The sequence below is a fragment of the Solanum pennellii genome, chromosome 11 (assembly GCF_001406875.1).
Source record: "Solanum pennellii chromosome 11, SPENNV200".
NCBI classification, from domain to species: domain Eukaryota; kingdom Viridiplantae; phylum Streptophyta; class Magnoliopsida; order Solanales; family Solanaceae; genus Solanum; species Solanum pennellii.
This window is the reverse complement of record NC_028647.1, coordinates 32,890,448-32,910,676: the sequence shown is the minus strand read 5'-3', so window position 1 is coordinate 32,910,676 and position 20,229 is coordinate 32,890,448. Positions and strand designations below refer to the sequence as shown.

Sequence of the window (20,229 nt, the reverse complement as noted above, 5' to 3'; positions counted from 1 at the left end):
TATATATATATACACACATGAAGTGAGGTCTAGCATATGATGTGCTATTAAAAGTTTTAAATTTTCCGCTAGATTTACTATAAATATAAGATGAATGATAACTATGGGCTTGTATAAGTCCTCCAAGAGGTAAAGTACACCATGTTACTTCTAGGGGTTGCTCCTCGGTTGTGACAGTTGTCATACTTAATGCATTCTTCTACTGACACCATTCTTCCCTACCTTTTAACACAAAGTGTAGGTTATGGATGCTTCAAGGATGTCTTTAATGGTAAGGAGCTTGATATGTGATTCCCAAGCTCAAGGAAAGGAATCCTTATGTTCAAGGATTTCCTATGTCATTGTTTTATGTGGTGTCTTGTAATAACCTAGTTATGATTTATGTTGAAAGGGTCGTGTTCCTAACGTACACTACTGATGTTGAGTCTAGGATGGAAATAAAAGACTAATGTTTTTAACTATGTAAATATGCTATTATATATATATAAATTTACCTATGAAAATGCGATGAATGATAATTATGGGCTTGTATAAGACCTGCAAGAGGTCAAGTACGCCATGTTACTTCTAGGTGGTGCTCCCTGGTCGTGACATTGGCGATCTAACGAGTGGACTTTATGCTCATTGAAGTTACCCCTAATTCAGCCTTAGCGTTTTGTAACTTTAGGTAGTAGGGTGGCAACTTGGCGAATCGCGTAGTGACATCAGTGACCATCGGTCTTGTCCTTCCCTTCTCTTTCTTGCTTGTGTTTTTTATGTTTCCCATTTTGTGTCCTAATTGTGTTCTTCAATGCATGACCCTAAAATTCAATGAATTTAGATTAGTTGTTGGCAAAAAAATAGCATTTGAGGACACTAAACTATTAAAATAAAAACATAAATGACTTTAAATCGTGGGCTCATCATTTAACATGAGAGGTTATTGAGATGGAATATCCAGTGTAGTTAGACGTCGAATTTCTAGAAAGAATCTACTTATCCAATACATATGTACCACCATAGGATGATTGTCTTAGATGGTTTTAGCTAGTTGATCCACATAAGCTAGAAACTGATATTCTTACATTAGCAAGTAGGAAACCCCTTTTCAGTGTGGGGTAGACACTAAATTCTATGTTATAGCTCACGTGTTCTCTATATTGGCCAGGCTACTTACTACTTTAATGATGAACTAAGGTTTCTTCAAGAAGTATCTTATAAGAGTACAAATATGATTTTACTTGCATTGACCATGAGTACGATTATTTTTCTAACCTCTTATCTTATGGTTATAACTTTGGTTGTCCATGACATAAAAGGTCCTTTTTATCATTATTTTATAAATCTATGCATTTCTATCATACTTTGTACATTTTTGTGCGAGCGCGTACTCTCACGTTCATTGTTTCTAAAATTTAGGGTCCACTACACCATTTTAGGCCTATGAACGCACTTATTCTGGACTATACTTGTAAAGTGTTGCCTAAAGTAATTTTGGGAACGCTTTTAAAGCGTATCCATATTTTTAACTTTTAGCTACGATATTTTTGGCAACACTTCAAAATTGTACTCTTTAATGGTATAAGGTACACATTATATGTGTTATAAAAATATGATATAATTGGCAACACCTATTTACATATATGGCCGCACTTATAAAATGTCCTATTTTTATAATTGAAAAAACAACACTTTATAAGTGTTGCCTTAATAATTATTCCCTCAAATATTTTTAACAGTCCCTCCCCTTTTTGTTGGCCAAAAAAATTAAACATTAATAAATGATAAAACATTTTTCACTTCACTTTCCTCTTTCAGTTCTTCTCTTCTCCGTTAGCTTTCCTTTTCACGTTTCAATACGCAGGTTTCTGAAGAACTGAAGAACCAAGGTGGAGAGAGGTGAACATAGCTGAAGAACTGGTTCTCTTTTCCGATACATGATGAAGAGTCGAAGAACTGAGATGATGAGATGAAGTTTTCAAAGAATTGGTATCTCAAGTTGTCTTCTCCGAAGAACGATTCCTTAAAGAGTAAGAATAATTATCTTTTTCGAAACTTATTTCATCAAGTGGTAGTTCTAAAACAGTCTTCTGGTTAGCTAAAGTGTTTGATTTTTCGTTTTGTGTATAGAAGAAATGAATATTGTTGGTTTGTTGATATGATGATGAACAGAATCTAATTAGTCTCTCTGCCAAACTTTTCTCTCTAGTGTCTCACTGAAGAACACGATTTCAAAGAGATTTTTTTGGATTTGAGTTTATAAGTTAAGAAATTTATTTTTGAATGTCAAAATATTTACTTTAGGGTTTTGATATTTTTGTTTTATACAATCTTTAGGAATGTGACTTGTATTTCAGTTTTATCAGTTGATTTTTGGAGTGTAGCTCGTATATTAACCTCCCCATATAAACCTGTTTTTCAGTGTAAGGGAATGAAAAAAAGTTGGGTTTTATTTGAGCAAAAATATTTAGAGCAAAAATATTTAGAGCAACTGAAGAAAGTAGTTAATATATATATATATATATATATATATATATAGAAACACATTAACGGCAGGGAGAGTAAAGTATCGATAAGACTATGACATTTTCTAATTCGTTTCACAGATCAATTTTCCCAATCTTTGTTCGAGTCCGAGATTCTGCCCGAAATTATCATCCGTCGTTAGTGTTGAAGTTTCTTGGTGAAAATCGTTTCCCTGATCATCCAGTACTAATTCACTGCCTGAAGAAAGGTAATGTTGTTTTCCTCATAGTTTCCGGTGCATATTAACTCTACCCTCCTCTTACTCAACTTGTCTGATTATGTTGTGTATGTTGTTGTATCCCCTGACCTTATTCGTGGGGTTTCAATAGTTTTTTTTGTTGTTGTTGTTGTAATAATAGTAGTGCACATAGTTGAATATTACAATCCGCACATTGAAGAGAACCATCAGGTTTTGATTTATTGTGTTACGTCATGAGTAATATATCACAATCTACACAATGAGACGATCTTTTTTCTTTGGTAAGATATAAGATATCGGTCTATCTTCACGTTGGGGTGGTTAGTTTGTAAACAAATATTTTTCCCCAGCTTAGCCACAAATGATTCTGTAAATAGGTGAGATTCTTAAGATTTTCCTTGTTCTTATTTATTTTGATTGCTGGTACTGTTGCCTGTCCATGTTTAAGTTCTTTATTGCTATACTAGGTAGATCTTGAAATTTGTGATACTACTGCCTGTTTTCTTGGTTAGTAGCTATGTTTGTGATGCAATCAGCTATTTGATTAGCTTCTCTAAATGAATGCATTATCTATATTTGAATTGTCCCCAAAATCATATGCATCTCCTCTATCTTATCAATTAAAGTTCAAGGTACCCTCCACTCTCATTGAATCATGTTATTGAGACTTAGCGAGTTAGTCTTTAAAATGACCTGGTGATCCCACACCTCTTGTAGTAACTTAGTGCTTTCCAAATTGATGTGATTTCAAATTCCATGTTTGTCATGTTGCCTATGCTTTATGTTACTGGATATACTAGATATCCTTGGCATCCTATTATACCAAATCCATAAGAGCTCTCTGTTTGGTTGCCTTTCGTAGCGCCATTCGTATTACACTTTACCCAACCTTCCCTTGGTGTAGAAAACTTTACGATGTGATGGTAAAGATTTAGTTTATATTGCTGAAGTACATCAAACATCCCTGACCAATCTTAAGAATAACTCGTGACCATGGATATTTGAATCTTTTGAAGTGAAAACAGCACTCCTTGGCTAATAGGGAGGGGATTCAAGGATAAAACCTAGCCAAATCAACCTGAGAGCATAACCATGACACAATTGACACATCATTCATTTGTAATGCTACAGTGAATGCTTCCACATACTTGTGCTCCCCTAACTGTCTAGACATCTCATTGGTTGGATTAGGAAATGTCTCAATCTTTTCATTTAGTAATGATCCATTATTCATGTGGTTGAGTGGATTTGTTGATTGGGAATTTTCTCCAAAAACTGCAAGAGCAAGCAACTTTCTCTGACTATCAGCAAACTCTCCGCTTAATGTCTGTGTAATTGACGATGTAGTATTGATGGAATCTCTTAGATAAATTTGAAATGGTGAATGCACAGACTCAAATTGTTGTTGTGCAGCAACTGTGTGGTCAGCGATGCCTTTCTGAAATGTTGATTACTTGATCAAACATTGCCTTGCATAACATCTCAAAGGCAGGGGTCATTGAGACTTCCAGAGTAGATTTCAGTGTTTCCTGTAGAGTTTGCTTGCAGAGGTTTGGAATTGTGCTTGGATTTGTCTAGCTACAGTATCTTCATGTTTGGAGTTTAATGCTTTCTCTAGTTGGCTCACAACCTTGTCACCAACTATTTTCTGCACTATAAAATTAAGACAATTTGATTGTTTTGGGAATATCTAGTCAGAATGCTTATCTATCAGAAGCAATCCGATCTCACTCTTGCTCTCTGTGAATTCCGTTGCTCTACCAGCAGTTCAAGGTTTTGCATTTTCAGCAACACCACTTGTTTGATAGGATGTGTTGTTAGCTTTCATAAACAGGTTGTTGATACCTTCATTTGATATTTAGTAGTTCCAGTTCTAGTCCTAGTACTTTCCCTTTTGTAAGAGTAGTAGTAAAATATGATTCAGCCACATTTAATTTAAGGAAAAAACTTATAAATGCAGGGAATATTTCTTACTATGACTTGTAGTATTAACCTGAGACCTCTCTAGAACTTGTTGTTTGTTCAGAATGTGATGCTTATGGTGGTAGAAGGGGATCTATAGTCTTGATTCACTTTTATACAATAGGTACATAGATGACTCTCATCTGATTGTTTGTGTTAAATTGGCTTCTTTTGGACGACCACAATGATCAATGATGTGAGATGCTAAGAGGAGAGCATTTGTCTAGGGCTATTGGCAGGTTGTCTGGTAAAGGAGGTAATTGCAGCAATAAGATACATATATTTGGATCATTTTTGAACATTAAGATTGCTAGAAATTCACTTTGTAGTCTCATTATGGGGTCTCCTTCTAGTAAGGTTTATTTCAAGCTCAGAGTGGTTACTGCCGGGCGGAGATGCTTTATTTTTTCTTCTTTGATATATAGGATGTTTAAGTATCAAAGTATGATTTTTTTTTTAAATTATTGGAGAATCCTGAGACTTTGACAAAGTTATGTCTTTTTCAGTAGATGAATACTTTAAGTATGGACTTATTATATGTATATGAGGTGATGAACATATTCTTTCGGTTTCTATTCGTGTCATGGTTACAACTTCGTGTTATGTTATATATGTTTATGTTTTATGATTATATTGTACTTCTTATGTGCTTTGTTAGAATATAATATGATTATTTTAATATGATAAGTTAGTTAGGTTACCAGTGTACATTTTTTGTTTATATGTTAGTTAAGTTTTTAGTTCACATTAACTCTACCCCCACTTACTGAACTTGTGTAATCATGTTGTGTATGTTGTTTTATCCCCAGACCTAAGTTATGTTTCCTTGTTCAACTTTCCTCATTCAACTTTTGACAGAGATTTTTGATGAACCAATGAGATAATGAACCAAAGTTAAGAGAGGTGAAGACAACTGAAGAATCGATTCACTTTTCCATTACATGCTAAAAGAGTGGAAGTCGTCGAAGAATTAGTTGAATAGTTGAATTGATCGATGAACTGTTGCTGAAGTCGTCATCTCCAATAACAATTTCTTGAAGAGTAAGTATGATTCTCTTTTCCGATTCCTATTTCATAAAGTCTTAATACTAGAACATTTTTCTTCTTAGCTAAAGTAACTGATTTTTTATTTTGTGTTTAGAAGGAATTGAATACTTTTGGGTTGTTTGTAAGATGATGAACTGAAGCTAATTAGTCTCTTTCACACTTTTCTCTCAAGTTTCTCATTATAGAGCACGATTTTAGACAAATTTTGTTGGGATATGGTTTATCAGGTAAGAAATACTAGTTTGAAAGTCTAAATTTAACTTTACAGTTTTGATATTCTTGTGTTTTTATACGAATTTTGAGAGTGTGCTATTATTTTAGCTTCATCAGTTGATTTTTCGGAGTGTAGCTCGTATTTTGGCCTCCATATATAAACTTATTTTTCACTGTTAGGGGTTGGAAAAAAGTTGAATATGATTGTTGATTGATTGCCAAACTTGCCTGAATTGCATATTGACTGTGTTTTTTGCGCTAGATTAATTGATATGTTCGTCAGATGGACCTCATCGTCCGTAGAACAGGTCTATTTAACTGCGCCACCATCAATTTTCATAAAAGCATTTACTATCAATTTCCATCAACTTCTGCTAAACTGTTGCATCTTTTATCTAATGCATATATATTCTAATAAATTCTAGAACAAAAAAAATAGGCATTACATTTATTTGATGTGTTGAGATTGCGAATGTAGAATTACTTCAGAAAATAAAAAACAGGACAAATATTTATCTCTACTTATTACCTACAGATAAAATAAAATATATTTATTTAATTACTTTCTTGTGTACTAATTATTTTTTCCTTAGAAGTATAATCAAAATTCAAAAACATTTGTGGAGGATTCAAGATCTGATTTGCCATAGCAAAAGTGTCATGACTAGGTAACAAACTTTTATCATCTCATAACACATGACTCGAATAACCTACTCCGTTTCTCATGTTTTTTAAAACTTATTTGTGAAGTAGTTTAGGATTGTTACTGAAAGATTAAATATTTATAAATTCTTTTAGGAATTCACATATCACATCCAAGGATTGGATGAATTTAGCAAGGTATAGTCAAGAGTACATCGATTGCGTTGAATCATTTCTAGATTTTTCTTACTCTTATGGATATCCTCAAGGAGAGGAAATTCAGTGTCCTTGTGCAAAATGTTGTAATATTCATTGGACTAGAAGGAATAAAGTGTATCATCTTATATGCTATGGATTCGTTAAAGTCTATACTCAATGGATCAATCAAGGGGAATGGGATATCAAGTTGAATGTTGACGATTATATGGATTACTCAGGTGATGATATTGATGGGTTGTTGAATGATCAATTTAGAGATGTTGCACAGGCTGAAGGAGTTTATGATGGTGCAATTGAAGATGCCAAGAAATTCTACAACTTTGTTAAAGAGGCAAGCTAAGAATTATATCCTGGTTGTACAGGATTCTTTAAATTATCATTCAAACTTTGTTTATATTTGTTAAAGTATCTACATGGAAGGAGCAATGCATCATTCACTTATCTTTTAGAGTCATTAAAAGAGGCGATGCCCGAGTTGAACATTCCTTTGTCTTACAATAAAACCAAGTTTATGATTAAGAATCTTAATCTTTATTATGACAAAATCGATGCATGTCCCAATGATTGCATGTTGTTCAAGAATGATCATAAGGATGATGAATTTGGTCATACTTCTGAGCTTCACGATAGATTAAATCTCCTGAAGTTGATACTGAGCTTGAGCCTTCAAAAAAGGAACATCGAGTTTCAGCAAAGACTTTGAAACACTCTCCATTAATTCCTAGACTTAAAAGGCTATTTTTGTGCTCAATGACGACAGATGGAAAGTTAAGGCATCCTGCTGATGGTTTAGCATGGAAAGACTTTGATAGGCTGCATCCAGATTTCGCAGTAGACTGTCGCAATGTGAGACTTGAATTGTCAAGTGATGGATTCAATCCATTTCAAACCATGAGTATATCACATAGTACATGGCCAATTATGTTGATGGTGCATAATCTACCTCCTTGGATGTGCATGAAATCTGAATATTCTACACTTTCTTTACTTAATTTTAGGCCTACGGTCACCCCAGTAATGTGTAGCCTAAACTAGCAAAATGTGTAGCCTTTGATAAAAGGCTACACTTTTGGACTATAATAACACTTTTCGAGGGGTGACCAAATGAAACGTTACGTTAGAGTTTAAGTGTTTCCTTATTATCTACTCTTAAAAGCGCATCCTAAAAGGCAAAATGACAACGCTATTATGTACCTAAAATAGCAACATTTCTATCTCATACAACTACACTTTTAAGTGTGACCTTAGCTTCATCATTGTCGACAATTTGTAAGTGCTGCCTTTTCTATCTAATGTATTAGAACAATTTTAAAGTGTTGCCTTTTCTATATGATGTATGACAACAATTTGAAATGGAGTCCTTGCCCATGGTTATACCACAATTTAAAGTCCTATGGATACACTTTTAAGTGTAGTCATATCATTTTTGCTATAAAATTTATGCCACAATTTCTTATTAAAAACACTAATATTATTTTGCAATAAATAATCTCAAGCATTAAATTGGCTCATAAGTAATTCAAATGTATAAATTTCAAATAAACTTCAAAAGATAGTAAGTCTTGTGTAGTACTTATACATGCTTATACAACAATATTCTAAATATGTGTACATTATTGTTCAAAAGGTACTCTTACAATAGTTCAATATATTCTACCAAAGAATATATTTAACAAAATCAAACATAATGTATTCAAAACTTTTACAATAGATCAAAAACTCTTCATAATACACTTCAAAGAGATCTTAGACTTGTAGTAACCCTTCAAATTTGATAACCTCCGTTTTCCTACACATTTTGAATTTACAACAAGTCAGATTGCAACAATTATAGAAGAGGCAAACAGTTCCACATTCCACATTGCACAACAGTTCTTGGTCTTATATTTTTACAGAAAGATGTGGTACGATTTTTGATGCTGCACTACTTTATCCAACAAAAACCTCTTAATCACACAGTTATCAAAAAATAGAGGAGCTGTTAGTATTGTTATTGCATTTAATGGGTGGTGATTTCTTTATATTTGAACTCTCCTTTGACAGGTATGCTAACACTCAACATTATCATCTTATTTCCACTCTCCTATTTTCTATTACCCTATCATATTTTTGAAAGTTTGTCATTCCTAGTTGAATTTACCAAAAGCATATCATGTACACATGTCGTATGCCTCCTTTGCTAATTTCTCTAAGATTTAAACTTGAATTTGCTTGATGATGGACTAATAGATCTTTATGATATGAGAGAAAAGATGATGGTAAGACCAAAGTTTCTGGGAATGCATATCCATTAACATACTAGAAATTCAGATGTTTGTCACATCTGGGGAGCACCCCCTAGAAGTAACATGGAGTACTTGACCTCTCGGAGGTCTTATACAAACCCATATTTATCATTTATCACAATGTCATAGGTAAATTCGAGGAAAATTTAAAACTTTCTTAGCACATCATATGCTAGAACATTACTTCATATATATAAAAAATATCATCATACATAGTTAAATATTCTAGTCTCTTTTGCGAACATAGACTCAACATTATTAGAATACTTTAGGGAGACGACCCTTACAACATAATACATTAGTTCAATAATACTTTACTTTATAATAAACCCATAATGTAGGAGATCCTTGGACTTAAAGATTCCTTTCCATGAGGTAGGGAATCATATATCAAGCCCCTCATCTTTTAAAGACATCCCTTAAGAATCCATAACCTACACTTTGTGTAAAAAATATATAAGAATGGAGTTAGTACAAGAATACACTAAGTATGATAACAATGCAAAAGCATGCATTTAAAAGGGACATTTTACTTGAAATCATGCATTATGACTTTTGTGAAATCTTCATAAAACTTTTATACAATAAGCATTATATCATTTACATACTTCATATAGGCATATTCAAAGGTCAAACATCATATAAAATCACACATAGAATTTAAGTCACATTTGGGGTCACTTTACAGTAACCTATTTACACTTTACAGTAAGTTTCCTCCCTATTTATTTCTTAACTTCCCAAGTACCGTCTAGTGATACTTGGTGCAATGCATCCCTTAAAGGCCACAAAGAAAGCATACGTACAACTTACATAAGCCAACACATACAATCATATAAATATAGTACATTATAGGCACATTCAAGTCAATATCATAGGGACAATATAGTCAACTCTATTCACATTGCACACATACTAATGTCACTTCACATAGAACTTTGTAAAACCTTAATCACAAATCCAATCTAAGTCTACTAGTGCAATGTACATGTGAAGCCCCACAACACACATACTTAGTAAAATTATTTATGAGACCACAAGCCTTAACATCCAATTCATACATCAACATAGTTAGTGAAGACAACTTCATATAGGCTCATACCATGCATTTCATCACAACAAGTAGACAAATACCACAAAGTCATGCATAAGGAACATGTACGTAGACACATGCATTAGAACACCTTCCTAGGACTTCCTCAAGAGACACATGTGCAATGAATATGTTAAGTCCCATAACCCCACCTACACTAAGCAACTACCCTTAGGTTATCGTAGTTAGGGTCCTTACTTTACTTCTATTGTCTATTTTACATTAGGGAAACTATAGCCTTAACCGACACTAAGACCATGGGTGCTAAACATGAAATTTGGTATTGTAGATCCTTACACCAAGAGAAGGTGTTCTTACCTAGCCAAGGTAGAATATTAAGACATGTTAGCGTACTATTGAAATCATATATTAGATCCTTGGTGGCAAGCATATTTTATGGAACTAAGAGATATACACGACCCTCTACATGCTCATTGGAATTGGAACCTCATCTCATGAGAAATCATGAGTTTATGTTCTTCAAGGAAAGTCAACACCTCATGTGGAACCACAGGTTAAGGTTCCTCCAAGAGAAGTAAACACCTTAGGAGAACCCAACGGTGAATGTTCCTTCGAGGAAATCCAACACCTCTGATTTGTCAAGTTTACTCAGTGATAAGCTAAATTCCCTTTATCTAAAAGCCTTTATTAACTCTATCACAAAAAATTAGGCTTACGAGAGTCATCTCTTATATTTAAGAGGGGGGTGAATTAAAAAACTCTTATTCGACTACTTGTAAACATTAGTTGACTATCCTGTAGGTTAGTATATAAGTAGATAATAATGGTAGTTTGCAGTAAGTAAAGAACACAAGAAACTTTATATTTTTTCGGATCACCAATGTGGTGCCTAGTCCAGTCCCCTTAGGTTTCAAGGGCTTCCATTAAGAGCTTTTTGGAGTCATGAGTTAAAGAAATTCAGAACTTGATCCTGTTTAATATGCAAATCAGATTTCTATATGACACTGCCTCAACTTGTAAACCTACACTCATATTCTCTGTTTTTATTTTCTTTTCAATTGTATCACTCATACGTTTACAAAGCTTTATGAAATATAATAGAAGGATGTATGCAAAGCTTAAGCGAAGTTGCTTATTGATCTTGGTCATCTAAAGTATTCATTTATAGGCCGAGAGTTGAGACACATTTTAGCCCTTTTTTGGGAAACCCAAGGCAATTTCCTTCAATCAAGGTTTTGGAATGATACCTTAATTGAGAAAGATTTTATATTTAATTTGATTTATTATGCCAAGTTGATTTCTGCGTTGAATCAAAAGTTGGCTGGTTGTCATCTACTGATCTTCGTTTATTCTTTTTCTCATGTAAGAATCTCCTTCCTTTGTTGGTTTGATTTTCCTTCTTGTACTGAGTTTGAATTTTGTTGATTGATTTTTTCAATCACTGTTGATATCCCTTTTCATTGAAACTTTTCTTTTTTTCATTTTTGATTTCTGGTGATTCGTGATTGATTCAGTATCTAGAGTGATTGCATAATCCCGGATTTATTGTGATATGATTCGTCTTTGATTTACATGATTGGTTTGACTCTGAGATATTTCTTCATTTTCCTGTCATTATTCAAAATATGGAAAGTTAACAATCTCCCCCTTTAAATAATGACAACTTGCAGTTTATGATATCCTATTTTACCTCCCTGTTAGTTTGTAATTCCCCCTATATGTGTCCACCCCCTTTATGTAGAGATAGGTGATAGTTGATATGTAGACCCTGTCTTCCCCTTTAGCATGATCAAAAAGGAAAAACAGAACATAAAAGAGCACAAAAAATAGACCAAATCCAAAAAAACTAGAAAGATAAGCAGTGATGATGACGACACCTCAATATTACTGTCACGAAAAATGAGATAAAATAGGATACACAGCTCCAACAGTAGTCTTAATCCAAAAGAAAAGGAGGGACCAACACATAAATACCAAGGAAGTACGTAAGTGTGTTGAGCATATTCTGCAGAAGGTATCATAGGATTGTTCCACATTCTTAGAGAAGTTGGAGTAGGAGGTGTTCACGGTACCATCCAAGTCATTGTGAGTTGAGGCAGCCTCAGTTTTGATAGAGTTGACTCCTTTAAGTATAGAGTTGACTGATCGAAGCGCTTTCTTTTTAAGTCCATCAATTCCCAACCGCAGTTTTTTTATGTCAGTGCTTGAGTCCTTTTGTAGCTACTGAACTTTCACAAAGTCTCTTGCATTACCTACCTGTTATCTTCCAACCCACGGAGTCTAACCTTTATTTTGTCAGTCTCTTCAAGAAGCATGGCAGCAGAGTCGGTGGAGTTACGAGTTGCTTTTGCAGTAACATTTCTTTGGCGCACATATTTTTTTTATACCATTTTAAGGTTATCACAACATAGCCCACGCTTGAGAAGGTGCGAATGTCATATGTGTCATCAATAAGAGTTGGAGTGTACAGAGAGATATCCACAAGAGAGTCGACTATGATGCGTGAGATCAATAAACCATATGGTAAACTAGTAGAGAGATTATTTTCCGTTGAGATTTCCACCATGTATTCACGAAACCATGTTACCCAGCTAATAGGGAACTTCCTCACAAAACATTAAATCACAAAAACATCTCTATTTGAGATGTAACTAAGGGAACCCTTCCGAGGTATGGAATCGTAGCCACAATGCAGTTCTCAAAGTCATGAGAGAGAGGACCAAAGTTTGTACGATCAGCACCAGGTTCATAGACAAATAGTTTAGCATCATCAAAGGAAGTTTATAAATTATCAGGCCATAAATTTCCATGCATGAAGGGAGTATCACTAGAAAACACAGATCCAAACACATCTTTAACAGAAAATTATTTCACACAATATGATTCCCTAAAACAAGGGTTTCCAATTCACCATTATCAGGAGATATTCAAAGATTTTCATAAAAAAAGATGCACATGTTCTTCAAAAGATTCGATCCCACACAGACGAAGTAACATAGACAGTTTTTGAGTTCGAAGGAACGAACTTACCACTCAATGAGATGCTTCAAGTTGTTCTAAGTTTATTACTCGCCTAGGGATAATCGGTCGTTTGTGGGATGCCACATATCAAATTTTTTTCTCTAAGCCCCAAAACTTTAAAGAGTCTTCATCAGAGAAGGAATCAGAAAGCGAACGACGAGTGTTTTTGGGTTACTTCTTCTTTATAGTAGAGGGATGCTTCATGGTGGAGGGAGAAGGGTCAATCAGCTTCTCCTGTGAAGAGTAAGAAGAGATTTAGTCAATTTATAAAGAAATTGAAAAAGAAAAAGGGGAATTTTTTAGGGAGGCTATGGATCTGGTGCGAGTCATATTCAGAGAGGCGGAGAAGTTTTAGGAAGCAAGAGGTAGAGAGAGATGTAAAGAAAAGGGGAGAAGAAGATTGTATTAAAAAGGAGGAGGAAAGGGAAAAGTCGTCTGACTTATGGAAGGCATAAAGCCATACATAGTCTAAAATTGAGTTTGTGAGAAAGCATGGGTTCATCTAGCAATTGTATTAAAAATAATGTACAAATAAGTAGATAATCATCAATACATAAATATTATGACCTTGAAATCCATTTGAGAAAGAACTCATGGCTAGATTGAAGAAGAAGAGATTTGATCATGAAACTTCTTTGAAAACATTGAAGAGGACTCTGTAGATAAAAGATTAACTAGATATGAATGACAACAATACCTTTATTAGATTAAGAACACACTAAAAATTGGTGAAAATCCCATGAAAATCAAATTTACAAGCTAACCTTGAACTTCACCTTCAATGGAGGTTTCCAGAGAGGATATTTTTGGGGGAAAGTCTAATTTGTGTGAATTGAATTTGGAATGAGGATGTCGCATTTTTAATCACTGAAATACATCCAAAAATAATCAAATAAATCGTGTAGGGTTAGGTTAGCACGTGGGGTGGATTTACCATTCACCCCTTTAATGAAACAGTGCACAATCATGAAGTTGCACGCAACCATCGATAGGCACAAATGACGCCCTGATGGTCCATCGACGGACCGTACTGCAGGCCGTCGTTTAGGCCTGAGGCTTGACAAAAGACTTAAGCCTTCACCAGGATAAGTTTCCATAGACACCTTACCATTCACGGGCCGGTGGTGGATTAACTAGACGTTGTTTTACTTAGTTGATTGACATAGCCAAGGCAGTGGCTCAACAACCTTTGCTTCCTTCTTGAGAGACTCTTACAGGGCCCTTGAGGAGTCTTACCTGGGTGTTTCAAATGAAAATATATACCTTAAAATTTAAAGTAACTTCCACATCAGTTTCACCCAAAACAATTACACGCAATACATTCAAATATGCCACGGACACTCAAGACACACAAATGCATGTCTCAAGGTCTAACTTTCAAACTTCTTGGACGTTCTTGGACGTTTGACCTCTAAACTTTAGGAAAATCAACTAAATCACTATAAAAACAATTGTAAATCATATAAGGACTTCATAAGCTCATTACACACACATAATCACATAAAAACACATAAGGCCACTCTACTGACTAGTCGTCGAACGTCTTGATCGTCCCTTGACGTTTGACTTGCAAATAACTCATGCATACTTTAAAACAATTAATTAACATGTCAACAAGATTATAGGAACATGTGGGGATCTATACACCCTAAATCTTTTTGGGGGTCTTATAATATCCCCCACTTGGTACCGTTCGTCGCCGAATGACACATAGAACACTTTAATTACAACAAGTACTTCATTGAATCATAGAACAAATCAAATTATTCATAAAATAATCACATAGAAGTTAATGCACCAAACCTAAAATGAAAAAAACTTCAAACCATTTAGCACTCAATGCGACATAAGCAAGCAAAACCTTAATTTACTCACTCATTAATGCACCAAACACAGAGGCTCTTATCATGTTCATATATTAGAACATATTTCTCCAAGTTATAACATGGTCTTTACACTTCAATTCATTAAAAACTCATCATGGAACCATCTTTAAGTAACACATAGGCAGTTTTATCAACAACGAAGGACAAGTAGGCACTCATACTACAATGCACATAGACTTGAGTTAAATAGGTTGACAATGGATTCTTATTAGTTAAGCATAATTCCATGGGTCCATACTCAACCATACCATGCTTAGTTATGTTTTAGGGAGGAACGTTCTTATCCTCAACACATTTACATGTCTTATGAGTTTATACCCAAGCAAATGCACAAAGATTAACTTTACTGTAACATGCGAATTTCTCAACTTTTAATCATGGCATGATCAAACATCGTTCTTAGTGAAGTCAAAATGGTAATTTACAAAACACATATCACAACAATAGGAAGTCGTTTGACAAACTTTCTGTTACTAGAATAACACTAGCTTTCATAGACATGTATCATTTAGGGAAAGTCTCACAATTTATAGGCACACTAAGGCCAATAGCTAAACATTCCTTCACTTTGAAAAGTGAGCCTACAATCATGCTTTCCGAAGCATACAAGTCACACAATTTTCAAGAGACTCGTTAATTTTCATTTTAAAAAAGCTTAATTACTCATTATAACGATAAACATTACACATTAAGAGTGACTTCAAACATGCTTCTTACCTCATCTCATGAAGTCAAATGCACAACTAGCAGATCAAGATGCCCAATTAACATGAGAAAACACGAAGTTAATCAAAAATTTCTTTTCAAGTAGTTTAAAATCTTCAATATACTCTTAAGATAGTATCATTCAAGACATACCAAACATATGGAGGTCATGTGATTCATACTTTATACAAGACTTCTATTATGAACAAGCTTACTAAGAATTCATTATATTCAAGTTCAAGTAAGAATAGAAGGACAAGATAGAAATATCTACAACCTTACTGTTACCAGCGGAGTGTAGACCCTAGAAAAGACCGGCGTCGTTGACCTCTTAGAGGTCGCAGACAAGCCTACTTATGTCATTCTTACTTCGTCTAGGTTAATTTTGGCGGAAAATTTGAAACTTTTTGCTTCTTAACATACATACTAATCATTCTATTAGATTCATAATTTTTCACCATTAACCATCTAACATTAAGATCATCAAATGAAAGAAATGGTTTTATATAGCATTAAATGTAAACTTGCCCAAAATGGCACCAAAACAATGTTTGAACAAAAGCGAAAAGACGCGGTAATGGAACATACTCCACTAGATAAATTCTATAACTAAGCTAGAATATAATAGGCAAGCATCCTCGAAAGCATGAGGGCCTTCCAAGTCCGGATGAATGCTCAACGTCCTGATAGTTTCAGCGTCAACCTGTTGCTCTAGCGTCCACCTGTGCCTGCACCTAAAAATGTAGAGTTGTATAGGGTTAGTACACACTTGTACTAAGTATGTGTATATGCAAGCACACACCAAGGATATGCATGAGTAAGAATAGCTCATTCCTAACAACATGATTATAGAAAGTCAAGTCAGTAGACTTGCCAAATTGGTATTAGGAAAGTTAGTGAGCTTTCCAGATTTTGATTAGGAAAGTGAGTGAGCTTTACAAATTTGGGTTAGGAAAGTCATGCCGTGGGAGTAACATGCATCAGCGTACTTATCATATTGTAACAACACATAACATCTTGAACATAGCACATAGCATATTTCATATAGCAGATAAAATATTGCATATCATTCGTTCATATGCAATGAGACCTTGGAATCATGGACTTGACATCATGACTTCCGAATATGAGGGCTCAACATATGGGACCTCACATAGGGAGCCTTCTTTAGCAAACACAGAGTGTACTTCATTCATTCATACGTACTTCATTTCATTTCATTCATAGGCTAGTGTAAACACCAGCTATACCTAGGATGTAGTTTAAGAATTTCATCGGGTTAGCTGTGCAATGATCATGAATGACCTAGTGTTAGTACTTAAGTCTAGCTCACCCCCTGATCATCCTATCGAAACACTTTTGGTATCATTCATTTCATTATGTGTGTTATTTGAGGCTGGGATCATTAATTCATTGGGAGCTTTAACTTTAACCGAAATAGATCATGTGAGCATCATGAAATCCAGCGTCTCCCCCACACCAAGAAGTGGTGAAATCACTAGACAAAGTGACACAAAACATGCTAGCATACATGGGAATTAAACCCCGCCAGATTCCTATATTGGTAGTATAGGTTCAAAGACTAGGAGATATAAGGAGACCCATACCCGGCATGCCAGACAATCTCATCTCATGAGAGTTACGTGAACCTCCACCCTTCCCAAATAAACGCATCACCGTTAATCGCTAGTCTATTGGTGCTTAGTATATAGTTCCATTACATACAACTCATACGTCATGGAAGTTGGCGTCTAGTATGAGGACATCATAGCTCAATAGATGATTTCTCATCTCATCATTAGTATTAAATGGGTTAATCTCAATACTTTCATGAGAGTGTTCATAAAGACTGGTCTCTTCAACAACATTACACTCTCATAGGTGAGTATGTTTTGGTAACATTTACATAGGCTCATTTGAGATTGCTCTCATCTTTTACATATGCCTCATATTATTTTTGTCACCACATTCATTAACATTAGCACATTTGCTCTTCATAATTACTGCCCTTTTTACGTGAATGTTCATTTTATCATATGCCAATGCACTTTGCCATTTGTGTAGTTACACTCTTACTTAACCCTTCTAGGGTTTCATCATTTCTTTACATAATATTCATTTCATCGTATGCCATTGCACTTGGCCATTTAGTGTTCTTTACACTCTTACTTAACCCTTCTAGGGTTACATCATTTCATTACATACATCTTGGGTTCACTTATTTTTAAACGTATGCTAGACCTATGGGTCTATACATACAAACCATGAGGCTTTATTCATAGTTCGTTAATTGATTCATATCTTCCTAAGATTATGTAATACAAGACTTATGCATCTTGTATGTATGCTAAGATCTCAATTTCGATCTAAGTAGGTGGCATTATTCTTGAACAATTAATTCACGTATGACTTATGTATTAATACGGAATTTGGGCAAGGGAACCCAATTTCGAATCCCTTAGACAACATATATATTTTTTTCGTTTATTGTATTTTGGTCCCCATGACATTGGGACTCTAGATCCAGCACCAATATCAACATTTCCCCTTTATTTTTCTCCTTTTAATTACCTCTTACTTGGCCGAGGGGTTGTGGGATCAAATCCCCACAACCCCTTTTATTTTTTTAATCTATTTATTCTTGTCTATTTCGAATTGACTATGAGGTTGAAGGATCAAACCCCCACAGCCTCTCCTTATTTATCTTTTATTCTCCTCCTAAAATCTTCCTAAGGGGTCGTGGGTTTAATTCCCACACGCCTCCCCCTTTATTTTTCATTTATTCTCCTCCTTAAATCTGCCTAAGAGGTTGTGGGTTTGATTCCCATGCCTCACCTTTCTTTTCTTTTTATTTTCCCTTTCTCATTTTCTCTGGTTCACAGCTTTGAGGTCGTGGCTTCGATTCCCATGCCTCGCATTCCTTTTCTTTTATTTTTATTTTGCTTCCACTCGCTGCCTCGAGGTCGTGGGTTTGATTCTGACGCCTCCAATTTTATTTTTACTAATTTTTTCGTACTTTAATTTTCAGCCAGCTTACCCAAGATCAATCCCCTTGACCCCATTTCCCTTCTCACGTTTTAGTGATTTTCAAGGGTGAGGTTGCGAGTTCGATTCCTAATGACTTCACCTAGTTTATACCCACTTAATTTTCGAGATTTATACATCTGTGTTTAGCCGAAAACAACTTATAATTTTCTGGAAATTTTGTCACATTTTTCAGCTCACTTCCTTCAAAAGTTGCACTTTAATTCATAGGGTAAGTTGTAGATCATTTAATACATTTCGGGGTGTATTGTTCATCGATTCGTTAAGCCAGAATATTTACTTTATCCTTTTTTTTGTTGCTTGACACTTCTAACTTTCTTCTGTTCAATCAGGCTTTGATTGGAACTGTTGAAGTTATGATGGGGGATGATGCTACTTCCAATAAGGCAATTGGTTCATATTGAGCTAGTTTTATTAGTAACTAGTAGTAATAGTGATATATTTGATAGTAAATGATACCTTTTTTATCTCCGAGTAAGTAGCAATATAACCTTTGGATACAGATAAACCAACAAGGTTCTGAAATGCAAGAACACTTTTATCAGAAGTAAAGGACATTCAACAATAAGCACCAATAAAAGAGGGAAAAAAGAAATAACAATAACCAATACATATTTTCCGGCGTAATATCAATAACAAAAGAGAACTAACTTGACAACACCAAGTAGTTCGATAACTGTACCAGAAATACTACAGAGCTCACAACTCTTGCTCTAATGTCCACTACCTGATAATCAAAGTAAACAAATAAGTATATAAATAACAACAACAATGCATATTTACATTTCATAAATCAGTTTGATAACTTTACCAGTAATAGTACAGAGATTACTGACCTCAGTCGTATAAGTTTGAGCCAAACGAACAGTCAAATAGAACAATACTAAGCTAGAAGTATAGGTTCCTCAGAATGATAATCAAACAAGAAGCCATCATAAATTACTTAACCAAACAACAATTGGGGGCATGAAAAAAGCTTACAGAATATGTAAAGATCGTAGCGATCTAATCTTCAACCCCACATATTAGATATCTTAATGTGTTTGTACCAAAAAACAATTAAATAACAAATAATTAAGAGAGAACCACATGGTCATAACAAACTAATGATACTCATGGTTTGTCATCTTCAAATTCTTCGTCACACTCATGTTCATGCTCATCTTCATATTGATCTTCATACTTATTTTCAATCTCGTCTTAAAACTCATCTGCAAACTCATCTTCGAATTTCTCTTCATACTTGACTTCAAGTTGTGGAGTAAAAAATTCTTCCAAAGGCAAATCAATAATTGTTTCTGGTAAATTATTCCTTGTTAAGAGAACTTCACCATTATCTTTTGGTATAGATGGTCGCGTCGAATGTCCAGATGACTCATTTACATAACTTTGTGAGATATTAGATTAAATTTGATCACTCCTATTAAACAAGTCTCTTGGAATAGT

General features: G+C 34.6%; 1 protein-coding gene and 1 long non-coding RNA gene across 10 annotated transcripts; one reads left to right on the top strand and one right to left on the bottom strand.

The window, feature by feature from the left end:
* Nucleotides 1-1,751: 1,751 nt before the first annotated feature.
* On the top strand, nt 1,752-7,271 carry LOC114074934. 9 transcript variants are annotated; one of them, XR_003575312.1, is made up of 6 exons: nt 1,752-2,009; nt 2,586-2,713; nt 5,525-5,707; nt 5,811-5,940; nt 6,520-6,594; nt 7,006-7,271. XR_003575312.1 is itself a non-coding variant. In XM_027913201.1 (2 exons), the coding sequence occupies exons 1-2, from the start codon at nt 6,587-6,589 to the stop codon at nt 7,125-7,127; spliced, it is 411 nt and encodes a 136-aa protein (XP_027769002.1). In that variant the 5' UTR covers nt 5,950-6,586; the 3' UTR covers nt 7,128-7,271. The 9 variants fall into 9 exon arrangements, 1 of the variants encoding a protein (XP_027769002.1); XR_003575310.1 differs by having other exon boundaries at nt 5,808-5,940; XR_003575314.1 differs by lacking the exon at nt 5,811-5,940.
* A 1,990-nt stretch (nt 7,272-9,261) lies between these two features.
* Nucleotides 9,262-13,752, bottom strand: LOC114074835. The gene is made up of 3 exons (XR_003575141.1): nt 11,817-13,752; nt 11,374-11,734; nt 9,262-9,506 (listed from the first exon to the last, which is right to left on the bottom strand). It is a non-coding gene; the product is annotated as an uncharacterized LOC114074835 (long non-coding RNA).
* Nucleotides 13,753-20,229: the final 6,477 nt, after the last annotated feature.